This window comes from Corvus cornix, chromosome 12 (assembly GCF_000738735.6).
Source record: "Corvus cornix cornix isolate S_Up_H32 chromosome 12, ASM73873v5, whole genome shotgun sequence".
NCBI lineage: Eukaryota > Metazoa > Chordata > Aves > Passeriformes > Corvidae > Corvus > Corvus cornix.
The window spans coordinates 3670273-3691596 of NC_046342.1; the positions used below are offsets into that span (position 1 = coordinate 3670273).

The following is a 21324-nucleotide window of genomic DNA, read 5'->3' on the forward strand; positions in this document are numbered from 1 at the left end:
AAGCCTTCTTATCGCTCCCAAAGGTGTCTCCAATTCCCCCAAATCCTCCCTTTGTGTTCCAGTGTTTTGTTGTACACTCTCTTCCTGTATCCCATGGCAATGAGGTCTCTGGGCTAACTGCGAAAAACATCTTCTCCCCACCTCCCAACCTCACCTTCCTTCTTGGTTTTGTGTTGTGAGAAATGCACAAGCAGATGAAGGACTGCGCTCTGCCATGCGTTAGGACACAGAGTGATTCCCATCCCACCCTGTCCTGGGTATTCACTTTTTTGGTGCAAAGAGGACCCCAGAAAATCTGCCTTTGAGGTTTTTCATCATTCCAGGGAAAAGGGTGGTGGAGGTGGTCCTGTATCTATTTCCTTACAGTAACTCCTTCACAAGAAAAGCATGGGAGAAGGCATCGAGGGATGAGAGCAGCATGAAGGACTTGGGCTGTTCTCCACAGACTTAACGTCTCCTAATGTAGGGTTTATTTCACTTAAACTATCTAAAATTTGGGCATCCAGTCTCAGCAAGTCACCATCTGCCCCAAGTGGGAGATGAGTATCTCCAGGATGAGAAACCAAATCCCTTGCAAAGCATCTCTCTGGGTGGGTACCTCTCTCTCCCTCAGCTTGAAGAGTTAAACCTGAAACTGGGGTGGGGAGGGGGGTAGACAAACCCTCCCCTCCCATTCCCAGAGGCCACAGCACGTCCAGCAGAGGGTCCCTGTGCTGAGCAGCCTGGGCAGAGCAGAGGCTCCCTGAGCACAGCACCGCTCACCCGCAGCACGCTGCCTTATTTTAGCAGGCAGAGCAGATGGCAGTGGGAAGATGAGGAGGCAAAGCAGCAGTGAAGAGAACGCTTTGGAAATAAAGCCCCATGCTCTGCTGAGGGTGTCTGGTGCATTCTGATGGTTGTAGCCAGAATGAGCTTTGAGGCAGCTCAAGGGTTCGCTGGTGGGGGACCTATAACCATGCAGAGGAGAGACAGGGAAAAGCCTGCCCTGGTTCCCATATACTGCTTGGCACAGACAGGGACAGCTGGCACTGGCTCAGCATGGCCTCAGTGAGGCAGAAACAGAACTGAAATAATCCTCAGCAAAGGAGGCAGAGCCCTTGCAGAGGCTTCCAGCCCTGGCGAGAGGGTGCTTGGGCTCCACCGGCTCCTGCCTGAGGGGCCGGGGGAAGCTGGGACTGTTCCCTTCCCCAGTGTCACCATGGATTTCTGCATGGCTGAACCTGAACATCTCCCAGGGCTGGATCTTCCCTGCCTGAAATGCAGGGGATACCCTGCAGAGCACCCTGGTTTTTCTGCCTCTCTGAGCCTCTGCAGAGCTGGGACCACAACAGCAGCACACAGGGACCAGTCTAGCACTGATCTTGGACTGCAGGGTATGCTGGGGAAGATGATTTACTCACACCTACCCTGTGCCACCGGCCAGCACAGCCTGCCTGTGCCCCAGAGGATGAACCCCACCGGCGCGGCTGCCGGGATGCTCAGAGACACCATCCACATGGGACAAGAGCCGTGACATCCCAGCTTCCTCCTGTCCCCTTCACCTGGTTCCACGTCCACTGTGACCAGCAGGATAAAGCACAGCAGTAACCACAGCCTTGTCCCCCAGATCCCTGTGCCTGCACTTTGCCCTCCAACACACAAAATATAACTACAGCAGCCGCACCTTTCAAATTGTTTCTCTTCCAAACACCACAGAAAGTTGTTAAAGTTGCAAAGTATTACCTGCAGCTTTCTCATCAGGTTCTTAATTAGCTGAAACTATTTGCTTTGTTGGGAAATCGTTTCCAGGAGCTCCTAAAGAGCTTTAAAATCAGTTCTAGGAACAGCCTCAGAACCGAAATGCATTTCAGCTGGGCAGCGAATCCAGCACTGGGCTACACCTCTGACCCCCCTCCCCCATTCCATTCTGCCACACAAAGAATGGAAGCAATTTTTAAGAACAAGTTTGATATTCCCTTCTGTTGGTGCAGGAGGCTCCCGTGGCTGAGCCTCTCAAGCTGCTATTCTTGGGCTGGGGGCACATTTAATTCCTGGATTCCTGGCATTGCCCTCGCTGGAATTACTGCTCCTCACTGCTCTCAGCACACCTGTGTTTGGCTGTGACTGCACCAGGACTATAAAACAACCACCATTCAGTTTGCAAACAACAATTTAACAACCCAAAAGGAGGATTTTTTTCCAAAGGGAAGGTGCCAGCATTCCTGTTAATGGGCTGCTTACTTATAACAGCTTGTTTTGTGTACTGCCTAGAAGATCTCACTTCTGTAAGTGCCATTTCAAGCAACATATTTAGAAACTCTTGGCAAAGTACAAAGTAATAAATAATTTTGGATGTCCTTTTGCCAGAGGACAGGCACATGAGCTCCTGCTCGCTCTCCTGAGGGTATGGCAAAGCCACAGCTACGCTCCCTCTTTAAACTTTATTTTGCATCCCATTTCTTATCCATTTTCTTATGCCTGGCCAGGATTGCCTTTAAAATGCAGGGGATTTTAAATTAAAATTAATTGGGTGGTAGAGCAGCCACTTGCAGGTGGAAGCCCCCATCATCACCCCCGATGCTGGAGGTGATCAGTCCCAAGCAGACGCTGGCACTCCCTCTGGGAGATCATAGAATCCTAGAATAGTTTGGGTTGGAAGGGTCCTTCAAGATCATCTAGTTCCAACACCTTCCACTAGACCAGGTTATTCCATGCCCCATCCAACCTGTCTTGAACACTTCCAGGGATAGGGCATCAACAGCCTCTCTGGACAACCTGTGCCAGGGCCTCAGCATTCTCACAGCAGAGAGAAATTCAGTTTATATTGGAGCAATCAATGTCCTTAGGAAGCAGGCAAGCCCCTGGAGACACCAGAGCCCTCGCTGGCCCAGCCTCTGGTACCCTCCCATAGCTTTGTCAGCTTCTCAAGGCACATTTCCTAAAAACTCCCCATTTTCTCAGGGAATGATCACACATCTGATAGAGCATTTTATCCCCTGGTGGCTTCTAAATATTGCCTATGCTTTGTAAATATTGCAAGGAGAACACATGAGGGAAGGAGAAGCGGAAGCCCGAGCTCTGGAAAGCCCTTCCACTTGCTCGCAGGAGCAGGAAAGGGATAAAAATCGAAGATGGAAAAGAGTGCAATCATTGCTGGATCAAGCATAAGCATCTCTGTTAATGCCCTGGCTTACAATTACAATCACTTACATTAATAATGGCACCTCCTGGCTAATCCCTCCTACGCTCCCAGTCGTTGGAAAGGAGCCTTATGTGAAGAAAGAGACTATGGAAGCATCGGGGTTTTTAAGGAATCCTGTCTCAGCACCAAGGAAGCTGCAGCATGGCTTCTATCTGCCCAGTGGAGCAGCTGCTCTTAGGCACAAAAAGATAGGGACACGTAGGGAAAAGAAGCTGTTTCAGATTGAATGAGAGGGGCAGGGATGGTGATCTGTGCTGAATGGGTTGACTGAGGGCTGGGAAATGAACAGGGAGTGGAAAACGGCGGGATATGCCATTCCCTCTTCTGCTCTGTGGAGAAAATGCAGATGGATGAAGTCAGGGTTCACAAGGTCCTGTGACAAGGCTTTTAAGCAGGTAAGTGGCAGATTAACTCCCTGGAGGGGGTCAAAGTGCCTGTAAAGGTTTGGTACCCAACTCCTCCTCCTGCCAGGATGCAGGTCCCCAGAAGCCATGCAAGAATTTCCTCTGGGAGAATAGAAAATTAGTATAAATAAACAATAAAAACAAACCCGTTTCTAACATTCGGGGCTTTGCCACCCAGCACCTGCCCTGGGGTGCCACATGGGGGACCCACCTCCTGCAAGGGTCTCACACCTCCAGAAGACAAATTGTCTCTGTGAAACATTCTCCTCTCAACTTACATATAAAATGTCAACCAAAAAGGCATTCAATCATGTGTTTCCACTCAGTCCCTGACCCCTATGACAGAAAAATCATTGGAAAGGTGGCTGTGAGGTGGCCACAGGCCACACTAATAGTTTCACCACTGACACTGAAAACCAGTCTGGGTAATGTAAGAATGAAACATTGCTCAAAATATCCATTCAGAGACCTTCCCAGGCTCAGAGCCTCGGTGTGCTTCAAAGAAGGAGCTTGCTTTCATTTTCTATTTCACTTCGTGTTTATTTTTGCTTCAGGCTGGTGCCATCCACCTTCCCCAGCTCATCAGCCCAGTAACCCGACCAGGAGGAGGAGGAGGAAGGAGCAGCCAGCTCCTTAGTGCACCTCCTTGCTCCATTCAGCTTTCTGCCTTTCCACAGGCCGTGAGGTTTTGTGCTTTGAAAGAGGCTGAGGTGTCCTGGCTTGCAGCGCTTGCTCCTTGCTGCTGCCCATCAGAGGATGGCTGCGTGCAGGGAACGCTGCACTGAAGTGCAGGTGAATCCTGGGCACTGCAGCACTGCAGAACCCCGATTCCCCTGGCAGCATTAATTATACAAGGCCTCCCTCTCCACCACGGAGGAAGGTTTTGTTTCACGGGAGAGCAGAGTTTACACTGCAAAGCAGGAAGACTGGAGGAGAGGGATGATGGTGAGGATCCAGCTCCCCATCCCACATCTTCTGGCAGTGCCACCTGATGGGACAGGCTTGTGTCCCTCCAGCAAAGCCCCACCAGCAACCTGATCATCCCTGCCCATGGTAGGGGGATTGGAACCAGATGGGCTTTAAGATCCCTTCCCACCCAAACCCTCCCGTGATCCTATGATTTAATGGAGGAAGAACAGGAACACCCAGCTGCCCACCTCCCGAGCAGTAATTTTTAACCACACCAATAGTACCATTTCTTTCCATAGAAATAAAAGTAATTTCTTCCAGCAGTGTTTTCTCCAACACCCAGTGTACTCCGTGGGAGATGGCATCTTAGTCCTCACCTCACATGGCTCACCCCAGCACATGCATAGCCAGGAAACAGGGCATCCCAGCACACAGCAAGGGCTGAATCCTGAACTACACGGTATGGGGAACACTATTAAACCAGGGTGAATCCCTGCATTGGTTGAGTTGTAGATAGATACCACAAACTGTATTTCAGGTCCTGCTGATCCTTGCAGAGGGACACGGCCTTCAATAGCACACACTGTGATAAAGGCTTGGGCTTCCTTCAGCAGCACAGCGCCAATGTCACTGCCCACATGAGCTTGTCCTGCCCATGGACTTCATCAGCACAGTGTGGATGTGGCAAGAAGGGAATCGACACAAGAGCCTGGCCCAAGCTAGCAAAATCCATCCCCAACAATCACATCCCACCATCAGCATTCCCGCTGGATTCTTTCCCAGCATGCCCACACGCTTCACTGTTGGCAGCCCCTCTCCTCACTCATTTTGTTCCACAGACCTTTACAGGTCCTAAAGTCTTTAGGATACAACTGCAAAATGCCACTGGGCTCAATAGGAAAAACGATGGTGCTTCGGAAGGTGGATCAACACCAGCAAACTCAGTCTGAGATGCTCCCATCGCAGCTGGAAAATCGAGCATCTCTACTGCAGCCCAGTCCTAAAGCTGCCTCCTCCTCAGCCCACTCAGAAATCCACTGTTACAAAGCCAATTAAACGCTCGATTAAGTGTCCCAACATGTTCCCAAATAAAGCACTAACATGGCATGTTATTAAAAAAAATAGAAAGAAGAAAGATCCAGGTTGTATAATGGTCTGTGAGCACATCAGGATAAGCTGTGCCTGCTCCCAGGGGTGGAAATAGGAACTGAACAGCCAAATCCTCTCACCATCTCCCACTAAAAGAGCTGTTTCTCTGCCTGCCCATCACAGCTTCAGACCAAGACTCTGATTTAGGTGGTCCCACCAGCCTTGTCATCTGTTGCTGGTACCTGCTCAGGGACCAGTCCCCACAGTGCTCCTCAGAGCACACTGCTCCAAAGGTTCCCTCCAATCCAACCCCCCACACAGACCTTTTGCCTTTTTAAGAGCGGTGTCTACCACCACTTCCACCAGCAGCTCCTGCTGTGGGCAAGGGAGAGGTCTAGGACACAGGAGCCCACACACTCCACCAAGCAGCCTGGACTCAGGGGTCAGTGCTGCCAGTCCTACCAGACACCAAGGAGCCATCTCATAAAGCTGACCATCACCAACATGATCCAAGTGTGATCCAGACCCCTCTGATCCAAGCACTTTCTCTCCCAGGGTAGAGATGGCAACAACCTGCTGATATTGGGTACCAGTCCCTGCACTGAGGACTGATTCTGAGCTTCTTCAGACACTCATTGTTCAATGCAAGACACAGCAGGAGCAGGAATGAGTGTCTAGGCTGAAGAAATTCCCCTGAGAGCTCCATGCCTCCTCTGTACCATTGCCCTCCTTCTCACCTGCCTTCTTCCATCATCTCCTGCCCTTCGCTGCAGCTGGCACAGCTTTAGGAGGAGGACACGGGAACTCCCTCACTTTCCCCCACACCAGCTGTGTGCCTGAGCAAGGTGTCCACTTAGGTCTGCACCAGCTCCCTGTGAGGGGGGCTCATCTGAGGAGCTAAGAGGACATCTCTGAACATGTCTGGTTGCAGTGGACATCGGCAATACAGCCCAGAGCAGCAGAGAGGCACAGGGCTCCTCGGGGCACAGAGCTCCAGGGCTGCCCCATCAGCATGGCTGCTGGGTCTGACTTGAACAGCAAAGGCAGAAACCCTGTGCTAGAACCAGGTGACCTGAATTTTGTGAACGAACTGGTTTTTTTTTTGCTCTTCAGTACATATATATATGAAACCCTTTCTGATGTCTATAAAACACTACGACAGCTTTAGCTTGTCCTGCTTCCTTTCTGTGCTTCCACTTTGCCTATTTTTGCTGCCTTCAACCTTTCATGTGCACAACAGTAACTCTTTTCAAAGCTTCTCAAGGTCAAGAAAGTCCCTAACAAGGTGCATTAGGGCAGTTATTGATCTTCTCTCAGCCTTTCCCGGAGCTGTTCCAAACTGTGAAACCTCAGTCGGGTGATGGAAAGTTACTCCAGCCCTTCCCATGTTGGTGAATTTTAATATTCATGGCACCCAACTGGTGAGAATAGCCAATGCCCTTGCAGTGATGGCCCTGTACATCTGTATCCGTGTCCCTGCTGCAAGGTCACAGTCCCTGTCTGTCTACTCAAGGATGGCTTGAGTGACTTTCGAAAGGATGAGTCTGTGCCATGGAAGTTTCATGGACAGAATACCATCACCCCTGAGAAGCAGATCTGCAACACCTATCAAAAAAAGCATTTGGTGGAAAAAGCTGTCAAAGCTTAGCAGGGGAGAAGAGCTGCCATGAAGACCTATTCATCTTATATGGGCAAAAAGCATTTCCCCAAATTTTTCCTTGCCACTTTCTAGGAAACACCATGATCAATACCACACGGATGAAGTTTCACCATCAATTAAAGCAGAACCCGCAGCGAGGTGGTGGCTCCAAGAGCTGTTACAGGCTATTGAGAAGGACATCTGCAGTGGAGACTCAGGTATCACGTCTGTCCTGCTGCCCACCTCACCTCCTGCACCACGAGCTGGCCCAGAAGCAATATTGACCTCCCCAAAGCCAAAGGGCTCCCTGTTGTAAGCCCAAATCTTTTGACTTCCTGAGCCATGGTGAGCACTCAGGCTTTGATCCTGACATATCCACTCGCTTCCCAGCAAGACAGTTCTGGAGACACCTTGGCACTGCTGGCCCTAGCAGCTTGCTAGCCCAGGAGCACAGCAATACAACGAGCAGCGGCTCCAAGTCCTAGGGAACAGCAAATGTGCTCTGGAAAACCAGCCTGGGATCGGGGAAGCATCATTCACTTCAAATATATCTTCATTTAGAAGGCAGAAATCCCCTACTTTGCTCAGCCACTGTCACCCCTTTGAAAATATAACTTGATTTTATGAGCCATTGAAAACAATCTGCAGTGTGGGCAGCAGTTGCTTCCAAAGTATCCATCAGCAGGGTCCACATACAGCTGACATTTGTCCCTTAATAATATAATTGCAGCTAAAAGAAGAAAGGAACCTGAAGCTCTGGGCTTTTTTACTGATTAAAGAAAGGAACAGCAGTTCTTAAGATAATTTTAAAGTGGCCAGAAGCTGGGAGCAGGCTCAGCGAGGCAAACTCCAGTGTGTGGAGCACTCCCAGAAGCTTCAAAAACACAACCAGCAGATGACAAGAGCCAGCAGCAGACACAGTGCTAACATCTAATGGGGTTCTGCAAAAAATCCATCAGAACATGGATTGCATGAGTGGACCACCCACAGATGCTGCGCATCACCCATCAGGTGGGACCCCACTCTTAATTCAGACTTGTCTGTGAGGTTACAATGACCCCAGCCCCACTCCAGCCCCGTGTCTGCAGGAGGAGCTGTTGGGGAGCCCAGTGCAGCCCAGTAGCAGGAACCAGCTTAATTACAGCAGGTTCAGCTGCACAGAAAACTCCTGAGTCACAGCAAGCTGTTAATTACCAGCCCTTAACAGGATTTGAGGGCTCACGCCAGCGAAACTGCCTTCCTCTCTGCCCTACTAGGCAGAGTTCTCAGTTTGACTTAAGTTTATGTGACTGACCCAAATATTCATACCCTCAGGGCTGGGGTATTGTTTAAAATCATGATTTCTGCACAAAAGTCTAGGAGAAACCCAGCAATTGCTGCACTCAGTTGCCTGTATCTCTGGCTACCTGTTTCTCTTGCAGAAAACTCCAGGGTCCAACCCCTTGCCCACTATTCAAGATCGGCACTTTGCTCTTCCTCTTGTCCCTGGAAAGGGGACTAGGCCATCCTAGTGCCCATCAGAGCTCCAGGGACACTGCCAAGCTGTCACTGCAGGACACCCGACTTCAGGGAAAACAGCCTCAAAAGGGTGACTGACAGCAGCTGCTCCCTGCTCCATCAGGAGCTGCAGAGCATGTCCCTGCTGCCCTTTGAGCCTGGTAGGAACAACAGGACAATAACAGGACCTGGATTCCTATGGAGAAGTGATGCCTGAAAACTTTAAGCCCCTGTCCCTGTTTGTCACCCACCCTCTCTGTCACCCATGCAGGCAGGTGGCTCTTCGGGAAGCATTTCTGATCATCCCATGGAGGAAGGACATAGGGCTCCCCGAGATGGAGAGTTGCTGGACCCCCAGCACAGACACCTGTGCTCCAGAGGGCAGGAGGCAGGTTCTTCGTAAGGCACATATATCCTGCTTTTCTGCCTGGAAGGAGGGGGGAATGGCCCCAGACGCCAGACCAGGGCTGGGATTTCCATGCCAGGACAGTGCTGAGCTGGAGGCTCTCTTAACCCCGCTAATCCTCTTTGACTAGGAGCTAATTACATTCCCAGTGAGAGCAGGGACCCTCGGGAAGGGGGCAGGGAGGCACGGCACACCGGGAGTTGAACACAGGCTCGTTGCTGCCGGCCCCCCCGAAGCGAGGGCAGGTGAGGCAGGAGCCCGATGCTCCTCCCTGCTCTCTTTTTAGCTCTTCTCTGAAACCTATGTGCTGACACCAAAATAATTTTGGCACAAAACCTTTCCTCAGCTCTCCTTCTCTAACCCATCCTCCGGCTGCTGCCAGTGACACCCTGTTCTGCACAAAGGCTGATCTCCCGGAGCTTTCTTTATCTTGCTGAAGTCCCTTTTCCCAGGCATTCCTCCCTGCAGCAGAGCATGGGAACTGCCATGGCTGCTTCTGCAAATAGGGCAGGTCAGCCCCATCCTCAGCATCAGCATCTCAAACCTGAGCAGTGCAGCATCCCACCCTGTGGAACTGTTCTGCTCAGGGACCAATTTTATCCAGCGGGAGCTCTTGGATCGTGATGAAAAGAGAGGTCCAGCGCTTTCCAGATGTATTTGATACAGTGATTCACAAGCTCTTTGCAAGAAATCCATCTGAACAGGCTGATTTGTGCCTGCAGGTACAAGGGGAGCAGCAGAAGGGGAACGTGTCCCATAAAGGGCTCAAGCAAACGCTGCTCCTGCATCTTGTGATATCACATCCAGGATAATCACAGAATGGTTTGGATTCAAAGGCACCTTAAAGCTCATCTCATTCCATCCCCCTGCCCTGGGCAGGGACACCATTCCTTGGACCAGATTACTCAAAGCCCCATCCAACCCAGCCTTGAGCACTTCCAGGAATGGGGAGTCCACAGCTTCTCTGGGAAACCTGTTCCAGTGCCTCACCATCACATGATAGGCATATACTATATTATATATGCATATATTGGATGTAATAAGGAACCCAACAGCATTAACTGGTGCCACCAGACAGGGCAATGCAGCAGCACCACCCATGACAACACGAGTGTTATTAAAAAAAGGATGTTTTTTACAATGTGTGGGGAAATCAGGGGAAAAGAAGCAGTTTTAGGATCTTGATGGGGTATGGAGAGTACCACAAACCAGTAAGAGGACCCTCCTGAGGGTCAGGTGCCCAGCCTGGCACCTGGGAACCAGCAGTGTTCTGCAATGTGATTTGTCACCGCTCCTGTTTCAGGCTGGTTAATTAGGCAAAGGGGCATCCTGCCATGTTTATTTAGTAACACAACATGCATAGTTCATTTGTTCCTTAATGCAAAACCCCTAGAGTCAATTGGGGTCAACCAGGGTTACTGGGAGAACATCATGCAAGCACAGGGCAATCACACTGCAAGCCAGCTCTCGCCAGATCACTTGTTCCCTCAGCAGACTCTGCCATAAACAGGAGTGATAGGTTCCTAAGTTCCCAGCAAAATGACCCAGCACTTGGTCTTCCTGCCACAGAAACCTCTTCCCTTCCTGCAGGGCATCAGGCTGAGGCTGTAGGGAATTTGGGAGGGTCCCAAAGTGTCAGCTCTGGCTTGAGAACATCTCAGTACTGCTCCTGGGATCCAGCTCCTGAAGGAGGTGTGATGAGGTGGGAGGAAGCTCCAGGCACCTGTACTCCTGGTATTTCACATAAACAACTTATTTAAAGCTGGGTAATGTGTATCATGGCAAGCAAGCAGAGGAAGTGGAAGTCAGGCACACTTTGGGCTTCCTCTGCTGGTCACTCACAGCTTCCAGAGCCATGGGCCACCACAGTCCGCACACTTCTCCTGGGATGTACTGCCAAAACGCCACCCTTGTCCCTAAACTCTTCACATGCCCGAGGCTTCCAGTCCTCACCTGCACCTTCTGATCATGCCCACCAAGACCCAAGGCCAGAGGAAAGTCAGCCTTGCTGGCAGATCTTGTGGAAACTCTGGGCTCAGAGGCACTACCCAGCTTCTCATGAGCGGGATACTCTTGGAGCATCCTTCACCTGCATAAGCATCAGTCTAGAGAGGTGCAAGGACAATGAGGGAAGCACAAGTTACCCTTTCCTTTGGGTGGCTCAGCACCTACATAGCTCAGCCAGCGAGTCCACAGAAAAACAGCACTTTTAGTATTTTCTTCTCTTTTGGTAGGTTTGAGTGCACTTGGCTGAACAGAGTGCTGGGGAGGAGGCAGCTCCTTGGATACCTCCCCAGGCAGCTGCAGAGGGTGGGAGGGGACGGCAGGGACACAGAGCCTCCGACTCCATCTTTAGATCAGGAGTGGGATGGGAATGAAAATACCATGGGTATAATAACACATCTTTTCAGGGAAATCAGAAATTTTAGGGGGTTCCAAATAGGGGCAACAGCCTTCCTTGCTTTCTGGAAGTGACAATACAACTTTATTTGCAGGAAATGCATGGGTTTAGCACTATTTTCCCGCAGAACTCCATCCTTCCTCCAAAAACCAGGCTACTGTGGGCCATACCTTCTCCCTCCCTGTGACTGATGCTTTTTGGAGACAGGGTGAAGCCTTGTCCAGGCTCCAGGAGGGTGTACAGAGGGTGCTGCCCATCTCACCCACAGTTCATGCTCCTCTGCACTTACCAGACTCGGGATCAAATCCCTTATTAGCTTTCACACAACTTCCAAGGGCAGCTTATAGCCGAGGTCCTAATTCATCAAGCAATTAATGGACCAAGCCTCACTACTTCAAAGAGTGAGTTATGGTATTTGCATGAATCTCAGGGCTTGGGACAAGCCCATGTGAGCTGCAGGAAAAAAGAGATCAGACCACAGAGCAATTTTCCCAGAAGATCAAGCAAACCTAAAGTCCAACCATGTTAACAGACCTTGCAATGTTTTCCTTTCTTCAGAAAGTCTTTGTAAAAAACATTCACAGCACAAGTGTTGCATTTCTTCCTCAACTCTTACAAAAATAAATCCCATAAACCAACCCAACCATGCTGAGCTGCATAAAGGTTCACTGAAAAGGGAAACAAAACCCATGATAGCACAATGCCTGGATAAGACCTTGCTGTGGGTCTTCACTCTGTGTGAAGGCTCGTAGGTATTGCAGGGATGAGCTGCAGCAAGAAGCACTAAGAGGGGCATACATGCCAGGGTGGGTTTGCCAAGGGTGTCTGAAGGCATTTGCTCAAGAGCTGAGGGAACACAGGCAGAGTCCAGCCTTCAAAATCTGAAATTTAATCCCAGGTGTCAGCTAGTGACCCTGGAGACAAGTGCTGAGGAGAGCTCACCTTTCCCTGGTACATGCAGAGATCGCCACATCACTGGCCACAACCCAGCCCCAAATTAATTCTCTAATTAATTAATTAGCAGCTGGGTGCCAATGAGCCCGTTAAAGCCTTTTCACCAATCCATGAGTTTTCTGAAGCCTGGGAACACGTTGCTGCCCAAGGGCATGCCAACACAGGGTTCAGCCCTACCCGAAGAACAAACACTTGGACAGCTTTCCTCACCCAAGCCCTCGGGGTAGGGAGGACTCAGTGGTGGGAGCAACAGCAGAAGCAGAGCACTGGCATTGAAAACAGCATAGTGTACATGGAGATGGCCATCTGGGGGGTTTGCACCTCCACACGAACTGTGGGAGAGCGTCTCCTCCACCGCCAACGTGACCATGAGCGGTGGCAGCAGCAGCAGCTTCAGGAAGAACAGAAAATTACTGGATGTAATTGAAACTGCAGGGAGGAGCTAGGGACATAAAAAGTAATTATCTGCCATGGAATGGAGCCAAGATTAGCAATCCTACTTCTGGTCATTTCAAGTTCCCATTAACTTCTCCGTGTGCTGATGTTATCAATTCTGTGTCTCACTTCCAGGAGCAAGCCCTGGGCCTCCTCTGGTAAGGGTCTCAAATCACTTGTACAGGAGGGGGTGAAGGGCCTGGAAGATGCCCCTCCCTAGCTTCTAAGGTGGAAGGGGTAGGAGGATACTCCAGCTGAACCAGTTGCACCACTCTCCTCTCCAGGCACAAGTGGCTAGAATTGGCTACAGTGCTTTTTTGGTGCTTGGGAAGATGATCTGGGTGGGCATCACAACAATTCAGAGATATTCTCAATTACAACAGGTAAGATTGGGTCAACTTCAGACCATCTCAACCTCCCTTCTCCTCTCCTTGCACTGCATCTCAGCAGGCTGCAGAATGCACACCCAATTCACATCCAAACAGCACCAGGCATCCCCACACCCACCCTGTGCTCAGCCCATTCCACTATCCAACACCCATGTGTCTCTTGCTGAGGCCCTGACACTTTCTTCCCCTGTTTTCATTTTCCTTGAAGCCTCACCATTTGAGAATGCAGGAGCTGCAGAACATCCCTCATTAGCCTCATCTCCAGTCTGGCCAAGGCTTCCATCCACAGCAACAGGAGGAGGATGCTAGTTGGTGACTGGCACTTGCATGACCTGTTCCTATTTCCTCACCCTTGGACATCTCTGGGGAGCAGTGGGCACTGTTGAGGGTGCCCTTAACAACATCCATGCCTTGCTCTGCTCCTTGCATGAAACCAGCATGAAATCAGTGTACACACATGAAATCCATGACTTTGCCAAGAGGCAGAAGACCATGGACTCCAGCCCTGCGGCCTGCACCAGGAGGAGCTTGGCTTCAGCAGTTTCTTAAAGGCTTTTTTTATAGACCTCTGAAAGCAAGCACCCCATCTTTTCTCCATTTTAAGCAAGGAAGAGAGCACGTACCCTGGCAGGATCAGAAGATGCCCGCCCCCTCCCCCACCAGCCCCCTTACCTCCACGAGGTGAGGCGTGGGGTTGAAGCCACACATGTTGCAGACCTGCTGCCGGCAGGTTGTGCAGGTGTTGTAGTTGGGGGGCTCACTGGAGCCCACATTGATCTCCGCCTTGCAGAGGGGGCACGAGACCCTTGCTTTCGGCACTTCCTTTGGCTTGACACCCTGCTCTGGTTTGCCTGGCTTCGCCGCCGGCGCGGCACCAGCCCGGCCCTGTGCCCCTGGGGCTTTGGGACCAGCCTCTTTGCTGGCATCGCTGAAGACAATTTTTGGAGGCACTTTGCCAGGAGACGGCTGGCTCGGAGCAGGGGCCTCTGGCTGGACAGACATGAGTGTGCTGGCCTGGGTCAGGAGGGATGCCCCGAAGCCGAAGAGCTTCCCTGTGAGCCCCTCCTGGGGCTGCTCTGGTGCTCCAGCCCCGGGGACCGGGGCAGCAGGCTTCGCCCCAGCATCTCCTGGCGTCTTTCTCTGCTCGGAGGGGGAAGGCTTGGCTTGCTGATGCTGCGGGGAGGACCTGGCCTGATGCTGCGGGGAGGACCTGGCTGCCTCCTGAGGTTTTGGCTGTCCTTGGCCGTGCGGTTCCCTCTGCGGCGTTGTGGGCTGAGGTTTGGGTTGCTCTTGTGGCAGGGCACGGGGGGCTGGTGGGGTCTTATCTGCAGCCGGGGGTGGCGGGTGCTTGGCTGGGGACTGGGAGGGGGATGGCAAAGGGGAGTGCAGCTGCTGCTGGCTCTTGGAGCGAGGAGCGGTGGTCATGTCCATCCCCAGCGCCCGCTGCATCTGGCAGTTCAAGCACAGCCATTCCTTCACCTGTGAGACAAGGAGAGGACATGGGCAGTGAGTGATGGGCAGGTACAGCTGCCTGCAGGCAGCCCCAGCACACCCTTACCTCCCCGCAGACAGACCCCACATAGCCATAGGAACCAGCCATCAGCCCCTGAAAAACATTTTGGTACCATGTTCTTCACTAGCAGCACCTCGCAGTCGGGGCGAGCGGCCCCCATCTGTCACAGGTACCCACGGCACAGCACGCCGGCGAGAACGCCAGCTTTAATTAGCCTTGGTCTGCTTCCAAAGCTTCTGCTGTGAAGCAACTGCTTGCCATGAGGCTCCGCCTCTCCTGGGGGAAGAGGGGCCTTTCCGAGGGCTCATAGCTCCACCACCTCCCCAAAGTCCATTTTTTCCCTCCTGCCTGGTGACCAGAGATAGCACAGAAAATAGCCAAGGCCAAACAAGGAAACACCACTGTGCCATGCCCAATGCTTCCCTGGGGCTAGCAGAGATGGATTTTCTGGAATCAGTGCAGTGGTTGTGATATTCCACTTCAAAATTTGGCTCTGGAATGCTATAAAGGAGTGCAAAGAGTGCTGCTCCTTGCACAATGCATTTGCACTTCCAGGAAGGCAAAGTGCATGCTGGGGAGCAAAGGGTTAATATTCACTCTCACCACAATGAACTTTTGCATGCAAATGAAAAATAGAACAGTTCTCTGGCTAAGTGGTGATAAATGAAAGACTTTCCCCATGAGAGATGTTCCCTGTGACACACTAATGTCTAAATTAAGTTAATTAAAGAGGCAGTAAAGCCTTTCCATATGAGAAATCACCAGGATGCTCAGCAGCTCCGTAAGTATTAATATACAGCACAGTCAGCAGGACAGCCAGGTCTGCTTGCAAAAGACTTCTCCAGGACAAGCAACTAAGGTGGCAAAAAGGACCAGAACATTCCCAAAAACCAGAGCAGCACACATGACAAGCAGATGCAGAGCCTGGCAGGGGCAGCACCCGACAGCTCCTGGCCCCTGCGCTCTCTGGGGGCTGCACATCCCACAGACCTGCACCCACTGCACGAGGCGTGGATTTTCCTGCCTTTCATTCCGGAAGCCATCTCTTCATTCCAGTGTTACGGATCACCTCTAAGGCTCAGCTTAAGCCCCACTGCAGAGACATTAATTACCTTGCCCAGTCCCACAGCTCCAGGTCTGCTTGGCCTTTTGGTCCTACGGTTGGAGGCACAGGTGATTCATAACCTGGCCACAGGGTTTATCCCCCTACACTCCACCCACACAACAGGCACATTTCAACCTTCTTCTGCTCACAGGAGCTGCCTGCAGAGATGCAGCTGGGTGTTACCGCAGTCTCATGATGGGACATGATGGCAAGTCCTCGAGAGGTGAGGCAAATAACTCCTAAACCCTTCCTTACAAGTCCCCTCCCCATAACGGTTGTCATAAAGGTCAGCCTTCAAACGATAAACTTTTAAAAACAGAGGAAATTCAGATCAGCTAGGAAAGATGGATTCAAATTCGGGGGGGTGGATGAACAAACCTCCACCTGCCCACAGTGCCCCTTCCCCTCTCTGCACCTGCTGGGTGCCAAGGCTTGGCATTGCCTCCAGCAAAGCTCTTCCCATCCCCTTACAAGCCTGGCTGCACGTCATCTCTGTGCTCTTCCCAGCCCTCCCTGCACTTGCTGAGCTCCTACGCCACTCTCTACACCAGCCTCCGCTCGAGTTCTTCACTTGGAGCTGAGGGAAAACAGCCTCAATTTTCCCCAGAATTTTGCGCTACATTGTCGTTTCTCCAAGCTGTTCCAAAGGAGCCACATTATATTTAGTTTCTGAAAATAGTACTTTAGTTTTTATAATTTCTTAGGGTCTTGCCGTCTCTCTTCTGACATCCAGAATTTCTCGCGTTATTTTTGCTTTCACACCCCCTGGAATTTCTTCCCACTATTCTATTTCAAGAGAGTGTCTACCAAAATCCCATCAGCTTTGCCCACCATCCCTATCAGCTCAAATTAAGGGAGAACCAATCCCTTCTATTAAGGTTCTTGTTCCCAGGATGCAAGAAATTCAAATCTTCCCTCTCCACATAATCTCCTTACCCGCACTTTAAGACCCTAAGTGAGGTGGAAACTGGGGGAAGAGGAGATCCACTCCTTCCCTGTGCCACATAGTTCCCACTTTGCCCTTGGCCAAGGCTCCTCCAGGAAAACTGGGGCACAGGGAGGCACTGTGCCCAGGTCCCGTGGCCACAGCAGCTGCGTATGGCTCATGGACAAGCCCACCAGGATCTATCTCCCTGAGCTCAGGGCTGAAGAACCATGGGATCATTGTAGCTTTCTCACTTTTCACAATGAACCTAGGACCCAGATAGGAAAAAGCCAGGGGGCGTTTTAGGTGCAATAGGAGCATCCAATTGCCCTTGGTGACTTGGTGAGGAACATCTGTCCTGAGGAGCAGGAGAAAGCTGCAGGCATGAGTTCCCAGAGCAAGCATTTGAAATGTAAATTGAGTTGGGATTATCACAAATTGCCTGGCTGGCCTCCACTGATGCAACCGATGACACACTGTGTGGGTTACACAGATCAAAGACAACTTAAAGGATGCTGCAGGGAAGATAGCAAAGACTAAGGGCTGAGTTGTCTTGCCAAAGATCCTTCCCCCCCAAGAAGGAGAAAGCAAAAGGGAAGAGCCTGGGTGATAAAGAAATAGTAGGATAAATCATTCTTTTAATACTCTTTCCCCTTATTTCTCTCTACTGTTTTCTGGGCATCTTCCCCCAGCATGATGAGTCTGCAAGCTAGAAGAAAAGCATTTAGAGGATGGTGATGCAAGTCAATGAAATAATCCAGTTCCACCTATTTCTGTGTCCTGTTTGCCCAGTTCTTCACCAAATCAAAAGTTTCAGAGGTTGGATTAGTAAAAATTTACACCAAGACTCTTCCTAGAAAGGACAGGGGTCCATCATTGGATATGGGGGAGCTGTTAACGAGACAGATATGATGGACATGCTGTAATCACTGTCCTGGAACATTTGGGAACAAGCCGGATAACACTCCTTACGAGGATGAAGCATTTCCATCTTATTAGTAATCGAGAAAATTCAACAACATCTACCAGCACCAGAAGATATTTAAATTTGGCAGAACTGAATAATTTTGTATCTAAGAGCTCTAAGAGAACTAAGAAAACTGCTGCGTGCTGATGTTCATTTTTAAGAGGAAATTTTAGGAGGCTGGAAGAGTCTTCTGCTTGAAGAATGCAAAGGTAGGGCCTGAAGGGGACAGGGAGCCAGACATCTGTCCAAGGCAGAAAGACAGTGCAGAGAACTGAAGGACACACAAACACCCCCATCAACATGGTTTTAGGAAAAATAGGTCACGACAAAGCAAACCTGATTTTATTCTCTGCACATCTGATATTAAAAATGCACAGAAGCAACATCCTTGATGTCCAAAAGGTGTTTTGGCCTAGTAATGTATGACATGCTGACAAAAATAAAAAGCACTATAGAATATGAATAGTGAATATGTTAAATGGATTTCAGACTGGCTACCTGTCTGAGATGGGGGCAACGAGAACTCACCACTGCCAAGGTATCATCATCTCACTATGGCCAGTGCCACTCACAATGGATTTCGGTAAAACCACAGAATCAGAATGGTTTTGGTTGGAAGGGACCTTAAAGATCATCTGGTTTCAGCCCCCCATATCTTAAATATCGATGAAGATGAGTCTCTACTGCCTGGCAAACCTGCGCTCAGTCTGTGCAGGAAGCCTGGAGCTGGAAGTGGGAGTGAGGAGGTGGATCAGCCTCCTCTTCCAGCACCAAGGGACTCCTCCCAGAGTCATCCACGGTTCCACACCGACATTTTAAGGAGATTAGTAAAACACCGCGGGAGATATAGACCGGATCTGTAAGAGTGATTCTAGGGATGCAGAAAATGTCTGAAATGAGAGAATTGAAGAGGTTGATCTTTTTCGTTTATGAAAGAGAAGATTAAGAAGTGACTTGATTACGATATAGCAGCACATTCAGTGGAAACAATATCAGGTACTAAAAGGTTGTTAATTAGGCAGAAAAAGGCATAAAAAGAACTAATGACTGGAAATGGAAGCCAAATATATTAAGCATCACTTTTAACAGCAGATGTTTCTAACCATTAAAGCAAATTATACACATGCTGTTGGGCTCAGCAGAAGACTCAGGGAGGTAAAGCTTGCAGGCCTTTCATCTATAGGATATTTTATGCCTGTTCTGACCTCACAAGCTTTGATAGCTTGAACCATCCCATCTGTATGGACATTTGGGATGTTTGTATCTGATACCTGACCTGCCCCAGCTTCACATGTAGTACCCAACATGCCCACGACCACCAGCCTTACCTTTCCCACTACAGACCCCTCCAACACCCAGAATATTCCTCAAAACCCCCTTCCAAATCTTGTTATTCCCCAGTGCATGGGTAGGTCAGCAAAAGGCAGCATTTGCTGGGTCACAGCTGCCAGATGTGCCTCCCCCCTCAATGCAGTCCTGTGAGCACCGACCATTTGCAAATCCCATTAGGAATGAAAACTTTCCAATCAGCGTTTTCTTTTTAAAAAATTGCAGCAGGAACATCCACAGCACGTGCTGGCTCTATCCAGGGCATATTTAAACACTGATAAGAATTATAAATTGGATATATGCACACATACATATATAAAATTACAGGCATGGTGGGCTAGATTGTGACCCTCTGCAGAGCAAGTACATAAAGGGGACCAAGATCCATCCCTGTGCACTGTGGTTTCCAAACCACCTAGAAAAACACCAAGAAAAGCACATGAATAAAAAGGATCTGAAATGATAGACACAGCTTGAGTCTATAAGGCTTCTGAAGTTATTCTACCACCACCTATTTTAGGAGACTATGTGAAAATAGCCCATCCCCAGGATTTCTTACCAGGAGATGTGAGGGAGCACTGGTTCTGCAGGTTGTTTTGTTCCCCTGAGGTAAGACAATACAGCTCTAAAAGTACCTCAAGTATAGAGTTCAGCCTTTGCAGTGGGTAGAAGCTTTAAAATGAGCACTGTAAGCAGAAAAACATCGTAATTGAACATCCAAAAGATTTTCACGCCAAAATTTAGGATTATAATAAAGAGTAATTCTGTCTTTGCTGAGGGCTGGTTATTTTGGACCATCTGGAGGTCACCCAGGACGCTATCGTACTACAGAAAGAGAATAAATACAAAAAGGAGAGACCATATTTAGATTACCATAATTATGACTTTGGAGACTTGAGATGGAATGGTTCCTCACCAGCTCTACCCATTTAGACCTCACTGCAGCCAAAGCCATCAACCTTGCTAGCTACACACCCCTGTGTCAGAGGAGGCCACTGGGCTCAGTCCATCCGACCTGTTTTAAACAATTATTTTAGACTGGGAAGAACAGCTCCCAAGTCATCTTGAGTCCAGCATGATCAATCCCACCCAAAGGTGACCATTTCGGACAGGACAGAGAAAAGGAGCTTTGTTCAGCAGAAGATACAACCCACACTCATCATTTGGCATGAGACAAGATGTACAACGAGCTGAAAAACCAGAAGCCAAGTTAATGGGAATTCAGAACAGAAAAGGAATGTGGGTTTTCTGTGTCGCCCAAAACACGTGTATTTAATATTCTACAAAACTGAAAATCCTGAAGAAAAAAACCCCAACCATGTTTGGGAAGAGCACAAAAGGGCACCTCTGGCAGCAGTTCTTCAATTCCAAGAGCCCCGAGTGGGCCCCTTCCCCAGAGCCCCCCAAGATGAAGTCACCGCCCCAGCAGACGCACCCCAAGGCCACCATCACAGCTCCCTCTGCCTTTTGCAGGCACCAGTATGAGTATAAAAATAACCCAAGCTGGAACTAGGTAAGGAAGGTACTGTGTTAATCAGGCTAATGGAGAGGCTCAATGCCAGGATCACTGACTGGATGGAGAACGGTTTCATTCATGGCTGCTACTGGCTTATCCTGAAGGAACACTGCAACAGCCTGGCCTCTCCCGAGAGCTGCCAGTGCCCTGCCTGAGAGTGTCCTTAAGTGTCTCCAGCTCAGCAGCTCTGCCTGCACATGAAGAACTGCTGTCTCACAAAATCAGCCAGTCAGCGAAACGTCCCTTCCATCCATGCCTCCCGGATCCACTCCTGAGGAGCTCTCCGGGAGGCACGTCTTGTGTTTTACATTGTCACACTGAAATCTGCCAAAGCCACATACTCTGCACTTAAACAACATCCTGATCCAAGGGAAGAGGCAGTGCTAGAAGGCAGCCCTCAGCTAGAGAACAGAGGGAATGGCAAGTTGTGGGGAGCTGGAATACTTCTGGGAAGGCAGGAGGTGGGAATGGCTGCAGGAGAGCAGGGAAAGCTTAGCAAATGCTGGAGGAGCTGCTGATGCATGAAAAAAACTAAAGGTACCATATGGATCAGGTTTCCTGCACCATCCCAGACTGGCTGGTGGAGCATATGACAAATACCAATATACACCTTTTTCTGAAGTTTTGGTTTGTTTTATAGCAGAATAAAACTCTCTCTGGAAGTG

General features: G+C 49.9%; 1 protein-coding gene across 1 annotated transcript in view; it reads right to left on the bottom strand.

The window, feature by feature from the left end:
- Positions 1–21324, bottom strand: part of BSN (bassoon presynaptic cytomatrix protein) — a gene marked incomplete at its 5' end in the record, with an annotated part of 89190 nt that overhangs the window by 29501 nt on the left and 38365 nt on the right. The window contains 1 exon segment of the mRNA XM_039559160.1: positions 13977–14783. Within this exon segment, the coding sequence (XP_039415094.1) occupies positions 13977–14783 (807 nt within the window).